This window comes from Anabrus simplex, chromosome 2 (assembly GCF_040414725.1).
Source record: "Anabrus simplex isolate iqAnaSimp1 chromosome 2, ASM4041472v1, whole genome shotgun sequence".
NCBI lineage: Eukaryota > Metazoa > Arthropoda > Insecta > Orthoptera > Tettigoniidae > Anabrus > Anabrus simplex.
In genome coordinates this window covers 62,862,001-62,889,981 of record NC_090266.1, presented here as the reverse complement: position 1 = coordinate 62,889,981, position 27,981 = coordinate 62,862,001, and the positions used below count along the sequence as shown (strand labels likewise).

General features: G+C 40.9%; 2 protein-coding genes across 3 annotated transcripts in view; one reads left to right on the top strand and one right to left on the bottom strand.

Moving 5' to 3' along the window:
- The window catches only part of LOC137498437 (uncharacterized), an 81,689-nt gene extending 79,371 nt beyond the window's left edge, over positions 1 to 2,318 (top strand). The window contains exons 2-3 of the mRNA XM_068225938.1: positions 336 to 633; positions 1,406 to 2,318. Coding sequence (XP_068082039.1) covers positions 336 to 633; positions 1,406 to 2,318 — 1,211 coding nt within the window. The remainder of the gene's footprint in view (positions 1 to 335; positions 634 to 1,405) is intronic.
- LOC136863862 (putative ferric-chelate reductase 1 homolog) overlaps positions 1 to 27,981 on the bottom strand; it is a 526,743-nt gene that overhangs the window by 369,959 nt on the left and 128,803 nt on the right. Inside the window, exon 2 of one of the 2 annotated variants that reach the window (XM_067140219.2) lies at positions 20,896 to 20,930. The exons of the other annotated variant lie outside the window; for it this stretch is intronic. The gene's annotated coding sequence lies outside the window, so the exon portion shown is untranslated. The remainder of the gene's footprint in view (positions 1 to 20,895; positions 20,931 to 27,981) is intronic. 2 annotated transcript variants of the gene reach the window in all.

Here is a 27,981-nt window from a genome sequence, read left to right as displayed (position 1 = left end):
AAGTGGTCCATGTTTTGATGCCAGAGGTAATGGAGGAGAAACGTGCAATGGCAGACCGACACCTGGGAGAGAAATCACCTGTTCCACGATGTTACGTTATATCACTGGCACTTTCACCACACCCAGCGAACCCACATACCACACTGAGAAATTTATATTTTGCCTGCGAAGAGCCATCAGTTAGCTGTAAGCTTGAAGCAGGGAGCACACTGCATCCGCTCCGCTCGGTTCAGTTCAGTTCGGTTTCCCTCGTATCCGTTCGTATCAGTTCGTCTGCCGCACATAGCTTCCGTCTCTATCCAGTCAGTGAACCCAGCTTGTAACAGCGTGTGTAGCAATGTCGAGCTCTTCGTCCGAAGACGGAGAAATTATAGCTATTGCATTAGCCTGCGAAGAAGAAGAGAGAAAAGAAAGAAGATTTTGGATACATGAAATAAATTTGAAAAGGGAACAGTGTGGTGAATATAACCTTCTCCTCCCAGACTTGCTACGTGATGAGGACAAATTCTTTAAATATTTCAGAATGTCAAGCCTGAAGTTTTTTGAGTTGTTAAGTGACCTGCCCCTCCAAAAAATGGAATCAAATTTCAGAAAACCAATATCACCTGGTGAACGACTAGCAGTAACAATGAAGTAAGTAATATTTCCTTTCACATTTTATTTAAGATTACATGTAAGAAGAATAGCATAATAATAATAATAATAATAATAATAATAATAATAATAATAATAATAATAATAACAAAGATCAATGATAATTCAAACCAGTGTGTCGTCTGTGGGGGCAGTCAAATTTTTTAGCTCAAATTCTGTTAGAAGAGCATTAACTCTGGATTTAAATTCAATCTGTAAAAGAGGATTGAACGATCTAACAGTTTCTTCCACGGCTTCAAAATACTTTTTTAAGGAATCCGCGGGCTTTCTGTCTAATTTTGAATATTTTACATTTAAAAAATTGTCCAGCACATCAGCTACAGAGGTATTCGACCTCTTTCTACGCACAGAAGCCGTGGACGGAGTTGCTGCCTCACTGTCACTTTTCGTCGATTCACTTGAAACTATCTGTGATGCTTCAGCGTCTACCGATTCCTCTTCTTCCTCTGTTTCCTGGGTTTCAGCCGGCATGTTCGATTGCTGAGGTCTCTCAGAGAAAAAGGGGATGAGAAAACTCATAGATTCTTGATGCTTCCACAGTTTCATACTTGTTGCAGCCTGACCACTTGTTGTCTTCTGCTTTTTTATATGTTTTCTATAATTGTCTCGCAAAGAATTCCATTTTTTCTTGCACTCGACAGCTGAAATAAAAAAGAAAAGTATATATTGTAAGTGTCGGATTGTTAGCAATAGGCCAACATTGAGTTCGAACTTTTGAGCTTAAGGGCACACGTTTATATCTTAATTACAGGTTTCTTGGTTACGGAGATTCCTTTGCCAGCATTTCATTCAGCTACAGACTGGGCGAGTCAACAGTTCGGAAAATCGTATATGAGACCTGCAGAGTTATCTGGGATACCTTAACAGAGGACTTCATGCCAGTACCAACAAAAGAACACTGGCAAAATATTGAGGAAGGGTATGCATCTTTATGGCAATATCCAAATTGCATTGGTGCGATCGACGGCAAGCATGTAGTATTTGAGAAGCCGCCGAACACAGGCTCCTTATTTTTTAATTACAAAAAGCAATTTAGCATTGTGTTACTAGCTTTAGTGGATGCAGAATATAGGTTCATTACAGTTGATGTAGGAGCCTATGGGAGAAACAGTGATGGTGGCATTTTTCGGGCTTCCAACTTAGGAAGAAGACTGATAAACGAAACTCTAGATTTACCAGGGGAGAAACCATTGCCAGGAATGAATGCTCTGTTGCCCCATGTTATTGTTGGTGATGAAGCTTTTCCATTGTTACAAAATGTTATGCGACCATTTCCTGGTACTCAGCTGGCAAACGATGAAAGAAAGCAAGTTTACAACTACAGGCACAGTCGCGCTAGGCGGGTGAGCGAAAATGCATTTGGAATACTTACGAAGAAATTCAGAATTTATTTGAAAAAATTCAACATTTCCCCTGAGCATCTCGAAATAATTGTTATGGCCACAACTGTCTTGCATAACTACCTCAGGAATGATTCTTGTTCCTGGCAGTTAGGTGAACTGGAGAACAACGAAGTGCCTTTAGCAATTGAAAATTTATCAAGGATTGGTGGTAATAACGTGAGGAGAGCATTTGAAATTAGGGAAAAAATTGCAGATTACTTTGTTTCTCCTCAAGGAAGAGTACCATGGCAAGACAGAGCATTCAATCGCGGCGTCAACTGATATTGTTTCAGTGTTAAATGAGAAATAATCACACACACGATGGCTAAATTTGTGTGATTTTCCAATGTGTAATGGAACTGCAATTTATATTTGTTTTGTGTTAATATGTATTTCAATTATCTTCACAGTAAAACATAAGTTAATAAAAGCTTTTGTCTGTCGTAGTATTACTACTATTATTATTTAGCACAATAGCGTATACCCCTAGAAATATCTTGTTATCAAAGGAAATAACAAACATACCTGGAAAATTTACGACCTGGCTGATCATCTCCCACGCATTCCTTGTTTTTGCCATATCATGATAGCTGTTGTCACTCTGGTCGTAAAGAATAGGATGTCTTTTTACGACTTCAATCAGCAGTTCTTCGTTGATCGCACTCATTTTACTCAAATAACACACTTCACTAGACGCTCGCACGTTGGTCTACCTTCCGTCTTCCGTCAACTTTGCTTGTGAGGGCAAGCTCGACTGAGCGGATGGTGGGGGAGAAATGCTGAAGCGTGCGGAACTGAAGCAGTAGGCGGCTGGACATTTGTTTACACGTGAAGCAAATCTCCAAGGTCAACTGAACTGAACGGAACGGAAGCAGTGTGCTCCCTGCTTGAACCTCACTGCCTGCAGCCCTGAATGTGGTTTTCTACGATTCCCTATTTTCACACCAATCAAATGTCTGGACTGTACCTTAATTAAGGCCACGTTTGCAAACATCACAGTTCTAGCCTTCTATCCTAGCGTCGGTGAAAGCTTCTCAGTTAGTTTAAATCACTCGGCAAGCTGGGAAATCAAAATAACTGCAAGAAATTGTTCTGTCATTCCAAACAAAGCCGGCCCCGCGCTGTAGGGGTAGCGTGCCCACCTCTTACCTGGCGGCCCTGGGTTCGATTCCCGGCCAAGTCAGGGATTTTTACCTGGATCTGAGGGCTGGTTCAAGGTCCACTCAGCCTACGTGATTAGAATTGAGGAGCTATCTGACGGTAAGATGGCGGTCCCGGTCCAGAGAGCCAAGAATAATGACACCTCGCAATCTGCAGGCCTTCCGGCTGAGCAGCGGTCGCTGGTAGGCCAAGGCTCAAAAAAACTGTAGCACCTTGCGGGAGGGGCTTAGGCTATTCCAAAAAAGTGTTCGTATTCATATCTGTTCATTGGTACAGGATATGTTGGTTGAAAACTAATGAGGCATTATACCTCAAATCAAACTGGTTGGACAAATTTGTCATCATCAGCCTCCGGGAAATAGTAAGTTATTTTTTTACATGGCCCTGTCATTTAAGGGCGAGAAATTAGTGAGAATCAGCCGAAGACCCGTCAGGAACTTAGCATTCCTTACGAGTGTGACACATCTCATAGTAATGTAATTGGCTTTACGCCCCACCAACTACTTTCTTTTTTTGTTACTGAGCGAGTTGGCCATACGGTTAGGGTCGCTCAGCTCACTTAGGATGGTCTTCAAAAGGCAGCACTTCGTGAATCGGTTATTACCCAACTCCGGCTTTCAGAAGAACATCATGGCGCTATAGCCTTGATAGCCCTTGGCCTGCCAAGCGACCGCTGCTCAACTGAGGGCCTGCATATTACGAGGCAGCGCGTAGTCAGCGCGACTAATCATATAGGCAATTATTCTGGGCACTCAACACTCACCGTCAGGTAGCTCCTCATATTGTTCTAACGTAGGTTGAGTAACAATGGCTTCCACATCTCTCAAGGGGCGTAGCTTTGCAGGCGTTGCTCTAGCGGTCACCTATTTGTGCCTTTTTTTTCGGCATGAAATGTCTGATGGTGACATACATCTATACCACAATTGTGTTGCAAAGTTTCTTTGTCTGGGGACCAGCCATGTGAAAAGTGTCCCCAGTCTTAGGCAGGAAATATTATTGCAACATTTCCCCATGCTGATTTACTGTATTTAACAGGTAGAATATATCTACCACAAGATTAACAGTTTTCTTCTTGTAGACATGCAGCTCCTATAGTTTAATATTTAACACGAAGCTGAAGTGCGGTATACAGAATATTTCACTAGAAAGCTGCAACAATTGAACAGTAAATAGGGTAAGCTCTGGTGAACAGTTTGCGATCGAGAAACTATTTATTTATTTATTTATTTATTTATTTATTGATGATGCTTGTTGTTTAAAGGGGCCTAACATTTAAGGTCGTCGGCCCATTTATTTATTTATTTATTTATTTATTTATTTATTATGTTTCTGACAGATACAAATCCAATAATTAGAAACAAGTAAATATTAGAATACTGATGATACTCAACTACATTATTGCATTCACTATACTTACAACCAAATGAATAACTTACATTTGTGGTATAAAAAAAGCCAGTCATCTCCGTACAGACCATGAAGGCTCTGGTAGGGGTGGAAGGTAAATGCTTCCACTATCCGTAACCTCGGTACTTGGTGGGATAGACTGGTAAGCTATACGCCCGGCCGCCTTTGTCCCCAGGAATTAACCTGGTACACAATGTTTTGTGTAGGCTGAGTGAAGCTCAGGGCCATGTGCACCTCCGAAAATGCTAAACTTTTTTTCTTAAATTGTTCGACTTCCTGACTGTGGAATCGAACCCACGTCCTTCCGGGTGAACCAAGCACGCCTTTACCGCCTCGGCCAGGCAGTCCCTTACATTCGCGGTAGTGCTGTTAATGAAGGTTTATAAGCAGAACTAAGTCTTGCCTAAGCGGAATGATAAACTGTACGTGTCAGTGCTACAGCTGCATATGAGGAAGACAGTAACTGACAAAACCTGCAATATAAAACATACATACTGCAAAATAGTCTCATTGAATCTACATCTATAATTTAGTTTACTAGATTGTAAGATGTTTAAAAAAATTAATGTACTAGAAAACATGCCATTGCTATACACAACACAACAGTCATGATACTGTCTGAGAAACCAGCGTAAGGAGATATGAGCTTTTACACATCCATCACTATTACCATTTGCCGGATTATTTACAGCTTATTTTTACGTATATTTATTTACAGTTAGTCTTCACATCATTTATAGTTAAATAACTCAAAGCTAATTTTTTAGTCGCGTGGGAAGTGATTCGAAACACGCCAGGGATCTTGAAATGATGCGGCAGAATCACCTACGTCGATGTTATCCCTGTACAGAGGTTGAAGGTCCTCATTTTGAGTTAGAGTTTAAGGTAAATAATGGAACGTTAACTTAAGTTTGTCAATTGTATGGTACTTTAGTAACTGTAAATCATGTAACAATATCAATAAAGATATATAAAACTTAGCTGTAAATAAAGTAACTGTAAAACATACTACTTCCATAAAACGTTTGGTGGTGGTTAATGCCATATTACGTATACGCTGATCAAAAATGTAGGCATATTTACAATTTATCCACTATAATCTCAGATTTGTGGTTAGATATTCAGTACGATGTTAAATCATGGCAAACCTGTATACAAAGAAAAGGGTGATAAACATAAACCGTTACAAAGCAGTTCGGGTTTAGGAAGGTTATTCCAGTGAGGCTCAACATGTGGGATTCCAGTAAGATATAGCAGATATTTTAGAATCAGGATGTCAAATGGACTGAACTGGTATTGACCTACCCAAGGCTTTTCATAGGGTTTCATGGGAGACTGCTGACGAAAATACGGGCTATTGGACCAGACAAAAGAGTGATTAATGGGTGGCTAACTTCGTAGAAAACAGAACTCATAGAATGAGAGTAGGTAAAACATTATCTGATCCTGCAATGATTAAAGAGGGGGTTTCCGTAAGGCAGTATTGAACCTTTATGTCTTCTTCTATACATAGATGATATGAATAACGAACTGGAATCACAAATACGGCTTTCTGCGTTTGATGTTATACATTCCCTTATACACTGGAGCTCTCCACTGATTTAGGATAGCTCATTCATACAAACAGTAATTAAATAATGTTTCAGATACCGAGCTATATCCCAACCCACTGCCTTTAGTATATTCCGAGAAATCTTATCAATCCCAGCTACGTTTCTATATTACAAATTTGTAAATAACTTTATTATCATAAGTAAATGTCAGTAGTTCCCCAGTTTTGTAACTCGCTCCATCCAGACACTTTCCTTATATCTACATCTCTTTACATACTGCTGACTGAATACTTCTGCCTTTTGTAAGTCCTCGATAATACTTCCTTTGTTGTCCGGCTCCATGGCTAAATGGTTAGCTTGCTGGCCTTTAGTCACAAGGATCCCGGGTTTGATTCCCGGCAGGGTCGGGAATTTTAACCTTAATTGGTTAATTTTGCTGGCGCGGGGGCTGGGTGTACGTGTCGTCTTCATCATAATTTCATCCTCATCACGAAGCGCAAAGCGTCAAATCAAAAGATCTGCATCTGGCGAGCCGGACTTGTCCTCGGACACCCCCGGCACTAAAAGCCATACGCCATTTCACTTCATACTCCCTTTGTTCATCAATGATCCTTGGAATATCCTTCCTGGAACCTATTTCTGCTTTAAAGTACCTATTCATAATCTGCTTTTTTTCCCTAAAATTCATATAACTGCCAATTATGTTTGCCATCATGCTACTCCTACCTGACTTTTTGCTTAATTAAATTTCCTAGTAAGTTCCTACAATCTCTCCTTGCTTCCAAACCATTCCTAACTCTTTCTTCTTTCTAGCCTGCACGTCCTTTTTAATCTTTGTTTCTACATACATACATACATACATACATACATACATACATACATACATACATACATACATACATACATACATACATACATACATTAACATTATAGACTGTTATGCCTTTCAGCGTTCAGTCTGCAAGCCTCTGTGAATTTACTAAAAGTCGCCACAATCCTCGATTTGCAACTAGTGTTATGGCTTCATTTAGTTCTATACCTCTTATCTTTAAATTGTTAGAAACTGAGTCTAACCATCGTCGTCTTGGTCTATCTCTACTTCTCTTACCCTCCATAACAGAGTCCATTATCCTCCTAGGTAAACTATCCTCCTCCATTCGCCTCACATGACCCCACCACCGAAACCAGGTTATGCGTACAGCTTCATCCATCGAGTTCATTCCTAAATTAGCCTTCATCTCCTCATTTCGAGTACCCTCCTTCCATTGTTCCCACCTGTTTATACCAGCAATCATTCTTGCTACTTCCATGTCTGTTACTTCCAACTTATGAATAAGACATCCTGAGTCCACCCAGCTTTCGCTCCCGTAAAGCAAAATTGGTCTCAAAACAGACCGATGTAAAGATAGTTTCGTCTGGGAGCTGACTTCCTTCTTAGAGAATACTGTTGATCGCAACTGCGAGCTCGCTGCATTAGCTTTACTGCACCTTGATTCAATCTCACTTACTATATTACCATCCTGGGAGAACACATAACCTAAATACTTCAAATTATCGACCTGTTCTAGCTTTGTATCACCAATCTGATATTCAATTCTGTTGAATTTCTCACCTACTGACATCAATTTAGTCTTCGAGAGGCCAATTTTCATACTATACTCATTGCACCTATTTTCAAGTTCAAAGATATTAGACTCAAGAGGCTTTCGGCACTATCTGCCATTGAGACCAAGTAATCAGCATAGGCCAGACTGCTTATTACATTTCCACCTAACTGAATCCCTCCCTGCCATTTTATACCTTTCAGCAGATGATCCGTGTAAACTACGAAGAGCAAAGGTGAAAGATTACAGCCTTGTCTAACTCCTGTAAGTACCCTGAACCAAGAACTCATTCTACCATCAATTCTCACTGAAGCCCAATTGTCAACATAAATGCCTTGGATTGATTTTAATAATCTAGATTTAATTCCATAGTCCCCCAGTATAGCGAACATCTTTTCCCTCGGTACCCTGTCATATGCTTTCTCTAGATCTACGAAACATAAACACAACTGCCTATTCCTCTCGTAGCATTTTTCAATTACCTGGTGCATACCGAAAATCTGATCCTGACAGCCTCTCTGTGGTCTGAAACCACACTGGTTTTCATCCAACTTCCTCTCAACCACTGATCGCACCCTCCCTTCCAAAATGCCAGTGAATACTTTGCCTGGTATACTAATCATTCATTTACCTCGATAGTTGTTGCAATCCTTCCTGTTTCCCTGCTTATAGATAGATGCAGTTACTGCTTTTGTCCAACCTGAAGGTACCTTACCAACACTCCATGCTAATCTTACTACTCTATGAAGCCATTTCATTCCTGCATTCCCACTATAATTCACCATTTCAGGTCTAATTTCATCTATTCCTGCTGCCTTATGACAATGGAGTTTATTTACCATTCTTTCTACTTCCTCAAGCGTAATTTCACCAACATCATTTTCCTCCTCCCCATGAGCTTGGCTCTTCGCAACACCACCAGGATGATTTCCTTTTACATTGAGAAGATGCCCAAAATATTTCCCCCACCTCTCCAGTGATTCCCTCGGATCTATTATGAGTTCACCTGAATTACTCAAAACACTGTTCATTTCCTTTTTCCCTCCCTTCCTAAGATTCTTTATTACTGCCCAGAAAGGTTTCCCTGCTGCTTGGCCTAGCCTTTCCAGGTTATTACCAAAATCTTCCCACGACTTCTTTTTGGATTCAACAACTATTTGTTTCGCTCTGTTTCTTTCATCTGCGCACAAATCCCTGTCTGCCTCGGCACTTGATTGGAGCCATTTCTGATAAGCCTTCTTTTTACGTTTACAAGCTGTTCTCACTTCATCATTCCACCAAGATGTTCGCCTTTTCCCATCTTTAAACACAGTTGTTCCTAGGCATTCCTTTGCTGTTTCTACTACAGGATCCCTGTATACCACCCATTCTTTTTCTATATCCTGAACTTGCTTACTGTCTACTCTTCGAAACTTCTCACTAATCATATCCATGTACTTCTGTCTAATTTCCTCGTCCTGGAGATTTTCTACCCTTATTCGTTTGCAGACAGATTTCCCTTTCTCTACCCTAGGCCTAGATACTTAGTTCACTGTAGATCAGATAGTGGTCTGTATCATAGAAAAATCCCCGGAAAACTCGTACATGCCTAACAGATTTCCTGAATTCGAAGTCGGTTAAGATATAGTCTATTATGGATCTGGTACCCCTAGCCTCCCATGTGTAGCGGTGAATAGCCTTATGCTTGAGAATATATTCGTAACTGCTAAACCCATACTGGCACAGAAGTCCAGCAAACTCTTCCCATTCCCATTAGCTTCCATATCTTCCCCACATTTACCAATCACCCTTTCGTATCCTTCAGTTCTATTCCCAACTCTCGCATTGAAATCGCCCATTAGCAATATTCTATCCTTGCTGTTGACCCTGACCACGATGCCACTCAATGCTTCATAAAACCTGTCAACTTCATCCTCATCTGCACCCTCACGTGGTGAATACACGGAGACAATTCTAGTCCTAATTCCTCCCACTGACAAATCTACCCACATCATTCGCTCATTTACGTGCCTAACAGAAACTATGTTGCGTGCAATGGTATTCCTGATAAAGAGCTCTACCCCAGACTCTGCCCTTCCCTTTCTAACACCCGTCAAGTACACTTTATAATCTCCTATCTCTTCTTCGTTATCTCCCGTTACCCGAATACCACTTACTCCTAGCACATCCAGATGCATCCTCTTTGCTGACTCAGCCAGTTCTACTTTCTTTCTTCCATAAGCCCCATTAATATTGATAGCTCCCCATCGAATTCCATTCCGTTCGCCAAGTTGTTTCCAAGGAGTTCCTCGCCTGTCAAATGGGAATGGGACTCCGTTACTCCCATAGGTCCGAGGCTTACTTAAAATGTTCTGAGCTCGGTAAATTCATGAAGCAGGATGCTACCCTACTTGCACATACTCCAAGTGAGGATCTCTCTTCTAACAGGTTATGGACCACCGGTGAATTGTATAGTCCTAGCCGCCTGAGCACAAGGAGGGCCACGACTCAGAATATGTCCGAGATGCCCACTTCCATTCCATGGCAACTGGTATCCCAACTCTCAGGACCACTTACTAGGCCACTCAGCCGTTGCCCATGGTTCACGAACTACTACGTGACTACAGTAACCCACGTGTTGTAATAAATTTGGTCTTTCCCATTCTTTACCAGTAGCGGGGATTAGGGGGGCGGGACGAGAAGTACCCCGGTTTGTGGGATATAGTGGGCTGTGGAGGGGGTATATACATCAAAACTGCCTACTCATATCATCTCTGTATAGAAAAAACATAAAGGTCCAATACTGCTTTGCGGAATCCCCCTCTTAATCATTGCAGGATCAGATGATGCTTTACCTACTCCACTTTGCGGAGAAGGCATTACATTTATATTCCATTTTAGCCGGCTGAAACTAGGAAAAAAGCAATTTGTACAAGCCATCTTGTCTTATCAGCTAATTCTTTCCTTTATTTGATTTCATAATTAACAAAATTATTAGCGGAAAGAGGCACAACATATCGTTCGTCGCGGCTAACCGATTTGTACAGTGCCACAGCAATTATATGTGCTGTGAGGAAGGGTAACAGGGGTATATTTTTTTGCCAAGGTCATGGACACCGGCTTGCCGCGCGTATTCGTCACTCTGGCAGTCTCTTTAGTGTCTGTTAGTTCTTAGTGTGTAGTCAAATACTAACCGATTTTTAAACGTATAATCACGCCGTACTTCTGTTTAATTGTAATACGCAAGTTTTATTGTATTTTTATAGTATGTATGTTCAGCCCTCAGCCCGAAGACTACTTGTATCCTCAACAGCTCCACCATTAGCTGTAATAGATGGCCTAGGCATCACTGAACAGGCGCAGTAGGTAAATGAGGGGTGAGGCAGTTTCCCGTTGCTTTCCTCGCCGAGCCAGAAGTTGCTATTACATATCAGTCTGCAAGCCGACTGCAATGCATGCATCAACCGACCCTGCGAGCAACATTTTCACAACATTCATAACAGGGACTGCCTGCGTAAGGAATGGTATTGCTAGCATCGCTCATACCTCGGTCAGTTTCATATTATCAAAGCCAAGGATGAGACTGAAACAGGTCAATGAAAGAATTGAATCAAAATCTCATAAAAATATTATTACCGTATTTAAGCTGGTAAGCGGTCTATCTTTCTGTCGAAATTCACTCAGAGAGCATGAAAAACACATTTTGTACCTTTTCTTTTTTAGTTCTGATGTATATACCTCCCTCTCCCGCCCACTATATCCCTCAATCCGGGGTACTTCTTTTAGTCTGTGTACTTTTTGTCCCACCCCCGCTTGTAATTTCCAATTGCAGCTACTTTTCCTTACTACCGTTAAAGACACATGCCTATTTTCATACTCCTCAACAATTGCTTTATTGCTTTTATTGGTTCCTGAGAAGAATACCTCATGTCGCTTTCGAACATGTGATGTTAGGGATGGTAGTGGTGCTTTCATATCCACATTGCCATTTAAAACGCACTTTTCTTGCAGGAACATACATATGATCTGTAATTTTGGACTTAGAAATCTTATATTAGTCAAAGAAGTGGAAACCTAAAATGTGAATTTTGAATATTTTTTTTTGGTACAAGTTCCCTTAATTTAAATCACCTGTATTCACGGGTTTGCTGTCCGGCTCCATGGCTAAATGGTTAGCGTGCTGGCCTTTGGCCACAGGGGTCCCGGGTTCGATTCCCGGCAGGGTCGGGAATTTTAACCATCATTGGTTAATTTCGCTGGCAAGGGGGCTGGGTGTATGTGTTGTCTTCATCATCATTTCATCTTCAGCACGACGCGCAGGTTGCCTACGGGAGTCAATTCAAAAGACCTGCACCTGGCGACCCGAACATGTCCTCGTACACTCCCGGCACTAAAAGCCATACGCCATTTTTTTTTTTTATGGGTTCGCTGGTGCACAATATGTCGGTAACTTGTAGTTACTTAAAAGCTGACACACTGGAGTATATAGTAGGTTTGGTTTTGCCTTGTGTAAGTTAACCTCAAAACCTTCAACACTACCAACTTGAGGACACAACCGCAACTTCCGGGTGCCGCATGCTATCCTCGCGGCCAACTCAAGCAGTGATGCGTTGCGAGAACATTTTTTTGTTTGTCAAGATATTTCACCGCAAGAGTTAGGCCAAGTTATCACACAGGACTTCGTTGTGTGGGAGCTAGATTGTGAGTGAGGGTCACTGGTATATGTTGCTACATTCCCGTAAAAGTCGTTAGTGGGGCGTAGAGCAAATAACATTTTAGCCACTTTCCCGTTCTAATTTCTTACAGAAGAAGCTATACATTAATGTTTGGAATAAAATTCACATTCACCATCCAATTTTCTAGAGATTCTGTCCACACAATATACATAGTAACTACAGGCTGGCAGAAACCTATGTTCAAAACTTCGTTATCAATATTTTGTTTCCCAAATGTTATACACTTTCAAGTCCAAATTATTTCGAATGAATGACTATGCGAGTTAACCGTGCGGTTACGAGTGCGCAGCTGTGAGCTTGTATCCGGGAGATAGTGGGTTCGAACCACATTGTCGGCAGCCCTAAATATGGTTTTCCGTGGTTTCCCATTTTCACACCAGGTAAATGCTGGGGCTATACCTTAATTAAAGCCACGGCCACTTCACTCCCACTCCTAGCCCTTTCCTGCCCCATCGTCGCCATAAGACCTATCTGTGTCGGTGCGACGTAAAACAAAAATGTACCGGGCGAGTTGGCCGCGCGCGTAGAGGCGTGCGGCTGTGAGCTTGCATCCGGGAGATAGTAGGTTCGAATCCCACTATCGGCAGCCCTGAAGATGGTTTTCCGTGGATTCCCATTTTCACACCAAGCAAATGCTGGGGCTGTACCTTAATTAAGGCCACGGCCGATTCCTTCCAACTCCTAGGCCTTTCCTATCCCATCGTCGCCATAAGACCTATCTGCGTCGGTGCGACGTAAAGCCCCTAGCAAAAAAAATGTAAAAAATATATAGAGTAGATCGGGGGAAGATGCCATACTTAGTGTTTTGAGGACAAAAATGTACATAAAAATTGAGAGTTCGAATTAGACATAAAACAGTAATATTTTGCCGAGTTTTTTCTATATATAGGCCAGTTAGCTATGCCAGTCATTAGTAATTGTACGTTTTAAACGTTTATTTATGAAGGCATGTATTTAGTCATCTCACCCCGAGCATCGGGGTAAGACGGCAATTAAATCTGGATGAGTTTCGACTACTAGTTTTATGTCATTCTGGAGAAAAATCGTCTAAATTCAATTCTTAAAGCATATTTATTATGATTATCAAAAAATAAACACACAAAATTATAGTGTAACCACATTAAATCAGCTGTAAGGATGACTCTTGTATCAGAGTTCTTTAGCACAGTTATTGCACATGTTTTCTGAATCTGTACAGGTTTCATGTAACCATTTATCACAAACGATGCACCAAATCCAGTCTACCTGTGGTCCATTTTTGTCATAATAATTGAGGGCACACTCAGCACAAAAGTCACTGTCATTCTCTGACCTGCTTAGTCTAACAGATTGACTCGTAGTGAATTTCTTTGTCTTACTTTTCCCTCGTCGAGCTCTTGCATCTTCAATTCGATGTTGTTCTGTAACTACTTACTTTGTGGGCCCATGGCATGCTTCTTTTCGTCGTTCTTCTCCAGACGTCGTTTAAGTGTTCTGTATGGGATTCCATAATCTTGGGAAGCTCTAAAACAATTCATCCCCCCGGTTCGGACGTGTTCCATGGCCATTTGCAGGCTCTCTTCGGACCACTGACCCCTGTTTGATGTCCTGATATACGTTCTTGGCATGTTCCTACGAAAAGAAACTGTTATATCTGAAGAATCAACTTCGGCATCTTACCCCGAAGAAAAAGTGGCATCTCTACCGAGAGTCGGGGTGAGATGCCACTTCCCGCAACGTGCACAGTATGGCAGCTTCGGAGCTAGTGAATTTAAAAACGTACACTGCAAAGTATGTACCTTGTCCAACATATACTAATATTTGCAAATCCTCCTTATTATATAGGCTGATAAGCACTTTAAAACAGCTGTGCGTTATTAACAAGGCATCGCCTTAAGTTCTTACCTTGAATTTCTTGATAACAGAGCGGGAAAACAGTTCACACAGAGTCATACGTATTGGATTCAACGGCTAACTGAGGCCAACAAGCGCGAGACAAGTTGGTGTTGCGATATGGTGATTCCCGACGGAACTACGAAGCTATAGGCATCTCCCCCCGATAGGCATCTCCCCCCGATCCACTCTATATAGACTATCGAATGATGGAAAAATGTATATTTCCATGAAACATTATTCATGTTTGTATTCTGAATAGGGTGTTGTTGTTGTTGTTGTTGTTTTTGGGTCATCAATCCATAGACTGGTTTGTTGCAGCTTTCCATGTCACCCTATGTGCTAACCTTTTCATTTCTACGTAAGTGCTAGGCTATATCCTACATCTACCCTAATCGGCTTGTCATATTCATACCTTGGTCAACCCCTGCTGCTTTCACACACTACACTTCCCACTTCCCTCAAAAAGCAACTGAACAAGTCCTGGGTGTCTTAAGATATGCCCTATCATTCCGTCTCTTCTTCTGGTCAAATTTCACCAAATCGTTCTCCTCTCGCTACTTTGTGATTCGATCGACGCATCTCACCTTCAGTATTCTTCCTTAACACCACACTTCATGACCTTCCATGTACTTCCTTTCTGAGCTAATTATTGTTCATGTTTAACTTCCACAATGCGAAACTCCAGACAAAAGTTTTCAAAAACGCATTTCTAATTCTTCTATCAATGTTCTGAAGGCCTTTCTTGTTTGTGCTATTCTGCATTTTATGCCCTCCTTATTTCTGCCAATATTAGTTATTCTACTATCCAAATAGAGGGCTACCTGGCCGAGGCGGTAAAGGCATGCTCGGTTCGTCCGGGAAGGACGTGGGTTCGAATCCCCGTCAGGAAGTCGTAAAATTTAAGAAACGAGATTTCCACTTCCGGAGGTGCATACGGCCCTGAGGTTCACTCAGCCTACACCGAAAATGAGTACCAGGCTAATTCCTGGGGGCAAAGGCGGCGGGGCGTAGAGTTAACCACTCTAGCCCATCACGTGCCGAGGTTAGCAATGGTGGAAGCCTTTACCTTCCACTCCTCCAAGGGCCTTCATGGCCTGTACGGAGGTGACTTTGCTTTGCTTTTACTATCCAAATATTCATCTACTTCCTTTAAGACATTTCGTAATGTAATATTTCTTGCATCACCCGACTTCATTCGACTGCACTCCATTACATTAGGATGTATTTTTTTCATCGTGTACTTCTTACCCAAGACTGTGTTCATACCCCTCAGCAATTTCTCCAGATCTTCTGCAGACTCAGATTAGAATAATAATATCATCCGCAAATCTTAGGATTTTCATTTCCCCTCCTTGGATTGTGATTCATCTTCCAAATTCCTCTTTGATTTATTTTACCGCCCGTTCTACGTAGGTCGAATCGTAAGTCATGGCAACTAATTTTTTCTCGCGAACAGGAGACAAAGCGGAAAATCTAAGATATATATAGTATATATGTACTTGCGTATGATGCCACTAGATGGTGTATGTAAACAACAGTGTGGGTCTAAGCATGCCCCCAAGTTCAGTGTGTGAGTGAGAGCGTCACAAAATGGAAGTCAACAAGCAAGAGCAACGATCATAAATAGCAGTTCTCCGCGGGAGAAATGCACTCCAATGCCATGCAGAGCTGCGGGAAGCATTAGGTGTGCATGCCATGCCCTATAGAACAGTGGCGAGGTGGGTGGAGACGTTCAAACGGGGTAGAGAATCAACTGCCGATTTGCCCCACCACTGGCAATGCACAGTGGAAACCTTGGGTGATTATTTCGAAGGTCTGTAACCAGTGGAGACCTGTCCTTTGTACGTAGTCGTGTGTATCTTCTGTATATGCCATAATAAAACAATGTTTACCAATGACCTGTGTTCTGTCACTTTCCTACGAGAATCTCCTGAAGTGAGAATTTATCTTCAGGCACTATGCATAAGTACATGCCCTATATTTCCAAATGCATATCTTACACTTTCCCCGTTGTCTCCTGTTTGCGAGAAGAAAAAAAAGTTGCCATGACTTATGACTCGACCCTAGTATATAAACACTGAAATGGAGAGGGGACAAACTGCAGCCTTGCCTCGCTCCTTTCTGGATTGCTGCTCCCTTACTTCGAAATATTAGTGAATTCTCATAACTAGCGCGGGCAGTCCAGACGCGAAAATGGAGGTGAAAAGTATATCGTAACCGTAACACAAAAGTGATTTTTGTTGAAAGAAAAATAGCATGATCCCTGGACCAGTAATTATATTAACTAATGGGCACAAGTCAACACCTCGCCCCACTAAGAAACATCAAGCAATACAAAGCAAAGCAAAGAAGTTCAAAGAAGTTAAGTGAGTAAAAACTTCACACACAAAAGTGTTAAATTAACAAAATCCATGCTGAAGCGCTGTGACTTAGCCGAATTCATACTCACCAGTGTTGCCAACTAATATTTTCAAGATCCGCTAAATGATACAAAAAATCCGCTAAAATTCCGCCAAGAAATCCGATCTCAAATAATGAGCAATAATAATAATAATAATAATAATAATAATAATAATAATAATAATAATAATAATAATAATTTTAAAAGTAAATGTCTGCACTCATCTGATCTGTGAGTTTCACTGGGATTAACCCCCTACCTGCGAGCTAAAACTTGTAGGCGTTTTACTGCCGGGTGCAAACTACTGTAGGTGAATCCTCTACCTCAAAGGCCACACACAGAACAGGCCCGTTCATTAAACGGTCTTCCTTCATAGCATATATATATATAATTGCTACTCTCTCACAGTTTCATTATCTGTCGTCATTCGTCAACTAAGAGATAAGTACCCTTTCCCCACGCATTACAAATTTATGGTACCATGATCTCATAACATCAAATCCAAATACAGTAACATGTTTTCCTCATGTGACTGCTAGCACCTGACAAGAAATACGGAATAGTTCGGAGACAGACTGGAGTACAAATTAAAAAAACGTAAAATGGATAAAACACTAAATTCCGCTATAATAAATCTAAAATTCCGCCAAAAAGTCCGCTGTCCGCTAAATGATATTTTTCTCCGCCGACAGTCCTCTAATTCCGCCAAATTTAGCGGAAAATCCGCTAAGTTGGCAACACTGATACTCACAATGGTAGCAAAGTATGTATTATTTCCTTAGTAATGACGTTATAGCGGCATTTATTAGTGTACCGCTAATTTTACTCTTAATTTGCATAAAAGCAATTATTATCTTCCATTCAGGACAAACATTATTATAAAATTTTATGGATACGATTCGTTCGTATACCCCTTGTGTAGTGCTGTTATCGTCTGATTTATTACATTTCAATAACTTCTCTTTCATTCAAACTGCACCGTGTCATCCTTCTGCACCACGTGATCTCGTATTTCAAAGTGACAGCGAGTCAAGTAATTACGAGTCATAAGAGGTTTCAAGGCGTTTAAGGAATTATAGTAATCCTCACCAGATGATGTCAACACACATATCAGTGAGGAGAAGGCGATTTATAATATTAATCGAAATATATGTCCGCTAGAATGCAGCAAAAAATGTAAAACCTACATGCTCTCACGTGGAAAGAGGTCAGACTATTTCAAACACTTTGGAAAGGATAAAAAGAAACACTGATTTGGGCTGATTCATTCATAAAAATATACACCACTTCCATTTCGACAACTTTACAAGGGAGGAAAAAAAAGAAATTAGGCCTACAGGGGTCTATATCACGCACAGAGGTCGGCAGCGTGTAAAGAAAAGGTCTGTACACGCACGCACATTAATGGTGTCCCGACATAAACAATCAACACTGCCCCACTCCAGTACTGAAAAGGAGGGGAGAGAGTAAAGGGATAGTGTTGAAGGCCACTCCAGTACTGAAAAGGCGGGGAAGGGAGTGAACAGGTAGTGCTGAATACACAATATGTGTATTTCGGCGTTATACTGTAACATTGTAATAAGATGGCTCCTATCCTATCGCAGGTGAATCGAGGCCGTATTATTGGCATGTGGGAGGCTCACATGGTCCTCCAAGCAATAGCAGAAGCAATACCATGCAGTCTTAAGACAGTTTGGAAATGGATAGAAATATGGCAAGAATGAGGTGAAGAAGGATTGGTAGACCCGATATAACGCAGCTACAAAATATTCCTAACTACTGTAGTATAAAATACTTTTCGGTTAAAAACCTCCTTTACCTCTTAATACTGTAATTATCAGAGTAGGTTACTTTTTTGATTGTTTATGTTAAAATGCTATTTGTTCGGGACGTCGACCTATAGAGTTCTTTTGCCCCTACTTGCACAATATATGAACCTGCATGTAATTGGAATTGCAGAAGTGTTGAGTGTTGAATGTGAGGAACGTAAAGGACGACACGAACATGCAGTCCCCAGGCCGGGGATATTAATCATTTACAATTAAAACCCCCTGATCCGGCCGGGAATCGAACTCGGGGCGGCCGGACGCGTTGCCCCGTACACCGCGGGACCACACGAGTAGGTAACCTAATGCTGTACTTCAATACATCCGTCACTGTGCCCATTTCGATCACAACAAAGTCTTGTAGCGGGCTGTCTGCATGCAGTCCATGCAGCAATGCGTTAAGCCTTCGACACTACCCCTTCACTCTCTTCCTCCATGTTTTGTACTGGATTGGCCTTCAACACTACCCCTTCACTCTCTCCCCTTCTTTTCAGTACTGGAGTGGGGCAGTGTTGATTGTTTATGTCGGGACACCATTAATGTGCACGTCTGTACAACGTATGGAAGTCGGTGTCAGGGGGCTGATTTCGACGCGAGTACCACCGAAGATATTTTGAGGATTGTCTGGAATGTATCTAAATATCTTGATCTTATTGTTGACATTGTTGTTGCTTACTTCTTAGAAGTTCGAAATATCGTGGTCAGCATCCCACTGTACTTACTCCGAGTAGATTCTAATAGTAATGTCATTCATTTTACGTTCCACTAACTACTTTGACGGTTTTCGGACACGCCGAGGTGCCGGTATTTTGTCCCAAAGGAGTTCTTTTACGTGCAAGTAAATCTCTCGACACGAGGCTGACGTATCTGAGCACCTTCAAATACCACCGGACTGAGCCGCGGTCAGAATGCCAGGGCTACAACCGTCTGTGCCACTCAGCCTGGCGAGTAAATTCTGTTTTGGTAACTGGAGTTGAGGTGATGCGATGTCCAGCTCCTTGGCGGAATGGGCAGCGTTAAGGCCTTAGGTTTTGAGGTGCCCAGGTTTGATTCCTGGAGGATCGGGGATTGTGCTTGGGTGTGGTTAATTCCTCTAACTTTAGGACTGGGTGATTGCATCTGTCCCAATATTCTCCTCTTCATGTACACACACTATATTACAGTACCAACCACCACAGATGTACGAATTAGAGAATACATCCCTCATAGTGTTGGCATCAGGAAGGGCATCCGGCCGTAAATCAGGGCCAAATGCACAGTTCGCACCCGCGACCCCACCAGGGTGTGCGAAAGCGGTAATATAAACTACAGTTGATGTCATATTTCTGTGGGCCAATGAAAAAGAAACGTGTTTTCGAGTTATGAACATTTGAAGTTTTGCTTATAGTTTTCCAACTATTTCTTTCAAGAACTAATTTTAAATAAGTTTACACTTTCTTTGTGAAAATCAACTTATTAAATGCAACATTTTTGTATTATATTCTTTCAAAATTCCGAGGTCTCTAAATTTTGTCGGTAATCTAATAGGCTATAACTGGCAAGGGCTTATTTAATTAAACTTTAACTGTTCATATAATATTTATGAGAGACATTGGATACTTGAATATGTTGTAGGCCAGGATAAGCCGCTTTTCTGTCTGTTACTATCTCATTTTCGATTTAAAAGAAAGATACGGTCCCATTTAGAACCAAGCCTCAGATTTGTTCTAGTGTGAGCAGGTAACTGGGATCTGGACTGGAACAGAAGCGGGCATAAGCTTGAGAAATTAACCACTTTATTATTCTCCAGTAGATAACACTGAAAATCATAACAAGGATGACTTATGTTTTCAATGACACGCGTCTAATACGCTGAGCTGCACCTGAGACACACATCTCATCCCAGAGATTCAGAACCCTCAAGGAGAGCAATAAAACAAGGAGATATGGAGTGAGTTTAAATAACCTAAACGTCCAAGGAGATGAAACTTGAGCCACAATACGTGTTTAAGCAATTTATATGGTAGAAAGTGTGCATGTTCTTATCTTTCTGATCCACAGAGCAACAAACATGAAGATGTTATCTGCTGTCTCAATTTTACCTTACGTGCTACTTTCGTACTTTGGAGCACAGGAGTCATAATAGTCTCAAGGAAATACAGAGGACTACCAGGGATGAGTTTTCATGAATTTGGTTTGTAACTTTAAGGCTTGGGTTTACAAGTCGTTTATGCAGGTGATGAAATTAAACAATTTAAATAAATTCGCTAGAGAGCAATTAAATTACATAACGTAGATTATTTAAATAATTGACAAGACATTGAAATGAAAGACTTACGAGAATGGAAGAGATGAAGACGTATTGAACAGTACCTGGAAAAGAAAGGCAACTATTAGAAGATATACATACCAGGGGATTTATATGTTTCGGTTGACAAGCAACCATCGTCAGGTCCAGGAAATTAATTCTAACATTAGTTATAAAAATACATGTATACATGTTCTTTATAATCTGTTACGCCTTTTAGTGTCCACTCTGCAAGCTTCTGTGAATTTATTAAACGTCTCCACAATCCTCTATTTGTAACTAGCTCTGGGTCTTCTTTTATTTCCATACCTATTATCTTAAACTAATCATAAATTTAGTCTAACCATCGTCGTCCTGGTCTCCCTCTACTTCTCTTACACTCTATGGACCGAGTCCATTATTCTCCTATGTAGTCTATCCTCCATTCGCCTTACATGACCCTACCACTGAAGCTGGTGTATGCGTATCGCTTCATTCATTGCGTTCATTCCTAACTTATCACTTATATCCTCATTCTGAGTACCCTCCTACCATTGTTCCCACCTGTTTGTACCAACGATCATTCTCTCTACTTTCATGTCTGTTTCTTCTACCTTATGAATAATATAGCCTGAGTCTACCCAGAATTCACTCCCAATATTATCAATTTATTATTCAGTTATTTACAAATAATGATGTTATTACGTTTTACGTCCCACTAACTACTTTACGGTTTTCGGTGACGCCGAGTTGCCGGAATTTAGTCCCACAAGAGTTATTTTACGTGCCAGTAAAAGTACCGCCAGGAAGCTAACGTATTTGTCAGTTATTTACAGTTAAAATTAGGCGGCGGATGTTGATGCTGTAAAAATCACTGAAAATAATCAATAAACTGTCCATAAATATGTGGAAAAATGCTACAAAATAAGTAAAACATTACTTCAAAATATTCGACAAAATCGAATTTTGGTGGCTGTATAAAAATGGTTTTATAAGTAATATATCCCTATTTTATTCAATGCACAGCTCTTGCTTAATCATCTCTGAATTTTCTTGTAAGTTACATAAATATGGCCGGCCCCCGCGGTGTAAGAGTAGCGTGTCCGCCCCTTACCGGAGACCCTGGGTTCGATTCTCGGTCAGGTCAGAGATTTTACCCCGATTTCTTTTTACAATTTGCTTTACGTCACACCGACACAGATAGGTCTTAGCCTATGGTGACGATGGGACAGGAAAGGCCTAGGAGTGGGAAGGAAGCGGCCGTGGCCTTAATTAAGATGCAGCCCCAGAATTTGCGTGGTGTGAAAGTGGGAAACCACGGAAAACCATCTTCAGGGCTTCCGACAGTGGGGTTCGAACCCACCATCTCCTGGATGCAAGCTCACAGCTGAGCGCCCCTAGCCTCACGGCCAACTCGCCCGGTTTACCTGGATCTGAGGGCTGGTTCGAGGTGCACTCAGCCTACGTGGTTACAATTGAGGAGCTATCTCACGGTGAGATGGCGGCCCCGGTCAAGAAAGCCAAGAATAACGGCCGAGAGGATTCGTTGTGCTGACCGCACGACACCTCATAATCTGCAGGCCTTCGGGCTGAGCAGCGGTCGCTTGGTAGGCCAAGGCCCTTCGGGGCTGTTGCGCCATGGGGGACGGGGGTACATAAATATGGACATAATGATTTACTGCATGTAGTACTTTGCCGCGCGAAGAATCTTTGAACACTTGTTCTTCGCACTCGTTTCAGCTTTCAGACGGTTTTTCGCTTAATGTGCTGTTGTAAAAATTAATTAAATAGAACGAAATATCATAATCTCCTAGATACATTTTAGATGTTCAGTTTTAATTCATCCTCGGCATTAAAATGTATCTTAGGTTTCTCTTATGTCTCCTCTCCCTTGTTAGAATAGTATATGTTCTTTTTTTTTATTTTTTATTTTTGCTACTTGCTTTACGTCGCACCGACACAGATAGGTCTTATGGCGACGACGGGACAGGAAATGGCTAGGAGTGTGAAGGAAGCGGCCGTGGCCTTAATTAAGGTACAGCCCCAGCATTTGCCTGGTGTAAAAATGGGAAACCACGGAAAACCATTTTCAGGGCTGCCGACAGTGGAGTTCGAACCTACTATCTCCCGAATACTGGATACTGGCCGCACTTAAGCGACTGCAGCTATCAAGCTCGGTAGTATATGTTTCTGCGATGGTAAAAGTAATATTGTAATCTCCTAGATGCTTAGTTTTAAATCTTATTTTCTTTTATCCTCAGTAGGAATATGTAACTTACGCTCTTTTATGTATTATTTTTATTATATTATATTTTGTATATTAATGGATACATTTAAGCCAAAGCAGCAGCCTAAGGGGCCTTTGGTCCTACTTGTAATTAACTTTAAATAAATATATTTCTATTTCTCTTGGTACGACAAACTTCTTTTCTGCACTCAATTTAACACTGTAGAATTAAAAATATAAAACACGCTCATTTGTTGTCAACACGTCTTTTCCAAATTCGTTCACTAGCTGAAATAAAACTATACTTCGTGATACCGAACAAGTGACTGCGAGGTTAGGGTCATGTAAGCTATCAGCTTGCATTCGGTAGATAGGTTAAGGGAAGGATTTATACCTGTGAGTCTTGTGTTTCCAAGATATGTGCAGGACCACAATACAGAACTCTGATAATTAGGAGAAAGTATTTCTTAACGTGTCTCAAGCACAAGGAATGCACCAGCTTCGCCCTCGCCCCTACAGTCAGTCATTCACCCCCGAGTACCTCAAGACCAAAAACAAATTGAAACGAGAGCAACTGAAAAATGGCCTCGATAATGTTGTGAGATGGACAGTAGGCAGTGGTATGATGATAAACGAGGTTAAAAGTCAGGTTGTGAGTTTCACAAATAGGAAAAGTCCTCTCAGTTTTAATTACTGCGTTGATGGGGTGAAAGTTCCTTTTCGGGATCATTGTAAGTACCTAGGTGTAAATATAAGGAAGGATCTTCATTGGGGTAATCACATAAATATGATTGTACATAAAGATCTCTGATCTCAGATCTCTGCACATGGTGATAAGGGTATTTAGGGGTTTTAGTAAGGATGTAAAGGAGAAGGCATATAAGTCTCTGGTAAGATCCCAACTAGAGTATGGTTCTAGTGTATGGGATTACTTGATTCGATAACTGTTTTCCAAAGAAAAGCAGCTCGATTTGTCCTGGGTGATTTCCGACAAAAGAGTAGCGTTACAGAAATGTTGCAAAGTTTGGGCTGGGAGACTTGGGAGAAAGGAGACGAGCTGCTCGACTAAGTGGTATGTTCAGAGCTGTCAGTGGAGAGATAGCGTGGTTGACATCAGTAGACGAATAAGTTTGATTGGTGTCTTTAAAAGTAGGAAAGACCACAATTCGAAGGTAAAGTTGGAATTCAAGAGGACAAATTGGGGCAAATATTCCTTTTTAGGAAGGGGAGTTAGGGATTGGAATAACTTACCAAGGGAGATGTTCAATAAATTTCCAATTTCTTTGCAATCATTTAAGAAAAGGCTAGAAAAACAACAGATAAGGAATCTGCCCCCTGGGCGACTGCCCTAAATGCAAATCAGTAGTGAATGGTTTATTAATTGTTTGATTGATTGATTGATTGATTGATTGATTGATTGATTGAGAAGGAAATAGAAATAACAGTTACATAACTTTCCGCTTCAGTACAGAATTATCTTCCCAAGTATTTTTGAGCAAGAAAAATGCCGAAAGTGAAACCATAAAAAAGAGTTCGTTTTTTACAATTTGCTTTACGTCTTACCGGCACAGATAGGTCTTATGGCGACAATGGGATAGGAAAGGATGGCAAGGAAGCGACCGTGGTCTTAATAAAGGTACGGACCCAGCACTTTCCTAGTATGAAAATGCAAAACCACGGAAAACCATCCTCAGGACTGTCGACAGTGGGGTTCGAACTCACTATCTCCCGAATGCAAGCTGATAGCTACGCGACACAAACCGTGCAGCTACTTGCTCGGGAGGGAGTAAATAACGACCTTTGATGATGATTTTGACTCCTTGCAAAATAAATGGTAGAGTATCTTGGACCCTTCCAACAACACTTCAACGAGTGTCATTTCAACTAGCGCACAAGGCGGGATACTGTGCAACAAGTGATCTACATAGCTTCCAGGGAGCTTCCCGTATTTATCGTCTCCAAGTAAATGATATTCTAGTTGCCAACATTAGAGCACCTGTTAGCTGTGAAATGTTCCTCTTGCCGTGATACATAAAACTAGTGACATATTCCACTGAGTAACTGGAGCGAACCCGTTCTGCACCCACTGTTAACTGCTGTGTAACACTTCGCTAGGAACTGCTTACTAACGAAAACTGCTGACGAGAAATATGGTGGTTAATTAATTAGAATTAATATAATATTGGTTATTACAACAACTGGTCCAAAGGCGGAAGGAAATGTAATCGTCAGGACCGCAAAATTATAAAGATGTTAGGCCTATGAACAAGTGTCCACCGCCCCCACCATCCCCAGCATCCTCCAAAAGCAGTTTCAATCAACCTCATGGCCCCCTTGGTGGATTGAGTAGCCGAGATCCTGGAAAACCTAATCAGTGACCCCCCCCCCCCCAATAATAACCTCCAAGATTACCAAGACTAAATCCAAGACAATCTCACTTCCTTAAAACTCACTACACCGCCTCTAAATACGCCTCTAACACTAACAAAACCAGATGAAGCCCTGGTTCTTGGAGACGAGGCAAGTTGCACCGTTAATAAACGCTGCTCGTTCAAAATATGCTGCTTTTTATAAATTTAACATCTGCACACTCACAAAAATTATATATAAGTCAGTCACTGCGAAATATCACCAGTACAGTCCCGTTGCAATACTAAAGCAACATTGGGCGTGGTCAGTACCTGGATGGTCGACCACCCAGGATTACCGCATACCGATGCACACTGTATAATTACTGTGTCAGCCAATACAATAGAATAGCCGGTACCCTGGTAACACGCACATATATATTAGGCCTACACAATCACACTAACACTTACCACATATAGGATCTAAAACAAAAGTGAATAAATAACTTAAACTGGTTAAAATCCACAACTTAATACACTCATTACAGACCGACAGAGGAGCGCCAATGGGCGCACTGGTATCGGTACCTCACACACCACCTATTTCTCCGGAGACAGGTGGCACATACGGAAAGCCAGGGCGAAGAGAGCTAATGCGCTATACATACAAGCAGGAAATGAGAATTCATCTCATAAGAATGAATCGACTCAGCAGATAACACATCTAAAAAGCTTTGAAACTCCTCATACAGTCGATGTCGACATTTAGTTGTGGGAAAGTGAGAACATTCCCACGGTCGAGCACAATTTATACAATGCAACATAACATGTTCCAAATTTCACTCATCCCGGGGTAAAACCAGATAAGTAATTTTTAAAAGTTTTTTTAAACTTTTGCAGTAACCTGCGAAGGTCAATGCTCTCTAAACTTTGACACTAACAAGATAAGTCATTTCGTCATAATACTAAAGAAATAGCCAAATATTACTTCCAGATTATTCAAGAATACAAAACAGTCCCCGGTAAGAACCAGATAAGTTGAGTTACATTGTTAATATTTTGAATATTGTTATTAAAAGTGGCTTCAACCAGATAAGTCAGTCTGTGTTGTGTGTAGTATATTTTCTGTTGTTGTTGTGGATGGGGGCATCATCTTGTAAGTGAATAACTGGTGGTGAATTTACACAGCTGCCTTTGTTTAAGAGAACTTTTAACATTACTATAATCTGTATCCGATTCCAGCCTCAATATATGTAATATTTGAAAATAACACCATTAACCCCAAAACTGTATTTAATGGCATTCTTGTTTAGTTTTAATCTTAGTACTGTTTATTCTGTACAGTCGCTATTAGGTAAGTTCTCTAACAGCTGAAGATGACCTATTTACGGGTCGGTTTTTATGTAAATCATTGACTCTATGTAAAATAAAGTATTGATTAGGTGGAGAATTCATCCTTCATACTTGTAACTGTCAACATCTTACTAGTTAACAATACACAAATGTGCAGTCGCTTAAGTGAGGCCAGTATCCAGTATTCGGGAGATAGTAGGTTCGAACCCCACTGTCGGCAGCCCTGAAAATGGTTTTCCGTGGTTTCCCATTTTCACACCAGGCAAATGTACCATAATTAAGGCCATGGCCGCTTCCTTTCCACTCCTAGCCCTTTCCTGTCCCGTCGTCGCCATAAGACCTATCTGTGTCGGTGCGACGCAAAGCAACTAGCAAAAAAAAAAAAAAAAATACACAAATGTGACTTGCAGCACTTTGGTTTTGACTGGTCCACATCAGAAAATAATGTCTGGTCTATATAGGACGTGTCACTTCTACTCAGGAGCCAAGGCAGATACTTCATTAATATTTTGAATTAAACAAAATCAAACGAAAACCATTATTTAACAATTTTATTTCATATAACGCAGAATGGTTTGACAACATTTGGTTAATCGGTGATTTCCTATTGTTTAAAAACAAAAAAAACAAAAAAAGGCTTCTCCTGAGAACGTTAATTTTTTGACTTATCTTGTCTTTCCCTGGGACGAGTGATTTTATGTCTTAACTCTTCTATAAACTAATTTTTAAATTGTAGAGAGACATATCAGCATGACTGTAAATAGGAAATTCTTTAACTGTTATGGAGACCAAGACGAAGATGGTTAGACTCAGTTTTAAAGATTTAACGAGGTGTAGAACTAACCGAGGCCACAGAGGTAGTTGCAAATAGAGGATTGTGGAGGCGCATACTTAGTACACAAAGGCTAGCAGACTGAACGCTGAAAGGCAATGCAGTCTAAAACGAAGATATATACATGTGTGTAAATACATTCACAAATAAATAAATAAATAAATAAATAAATAAATAAATAAATAAATAAATAAATAAATAAATAAATAAATTTGCTTGACTGGTATGAAATACGAAAGCCATGGTGTGGTCTACATTTATCTGCCTTAAGGATAGTGTTGCCAACTTAGCGGATTTTCCGCTAAATTTGTCGGAATTAGAAGACTGTCGGTGGGGAAATATATCATTTAGCGGACAGCGGATTTTTTGGCGGAATT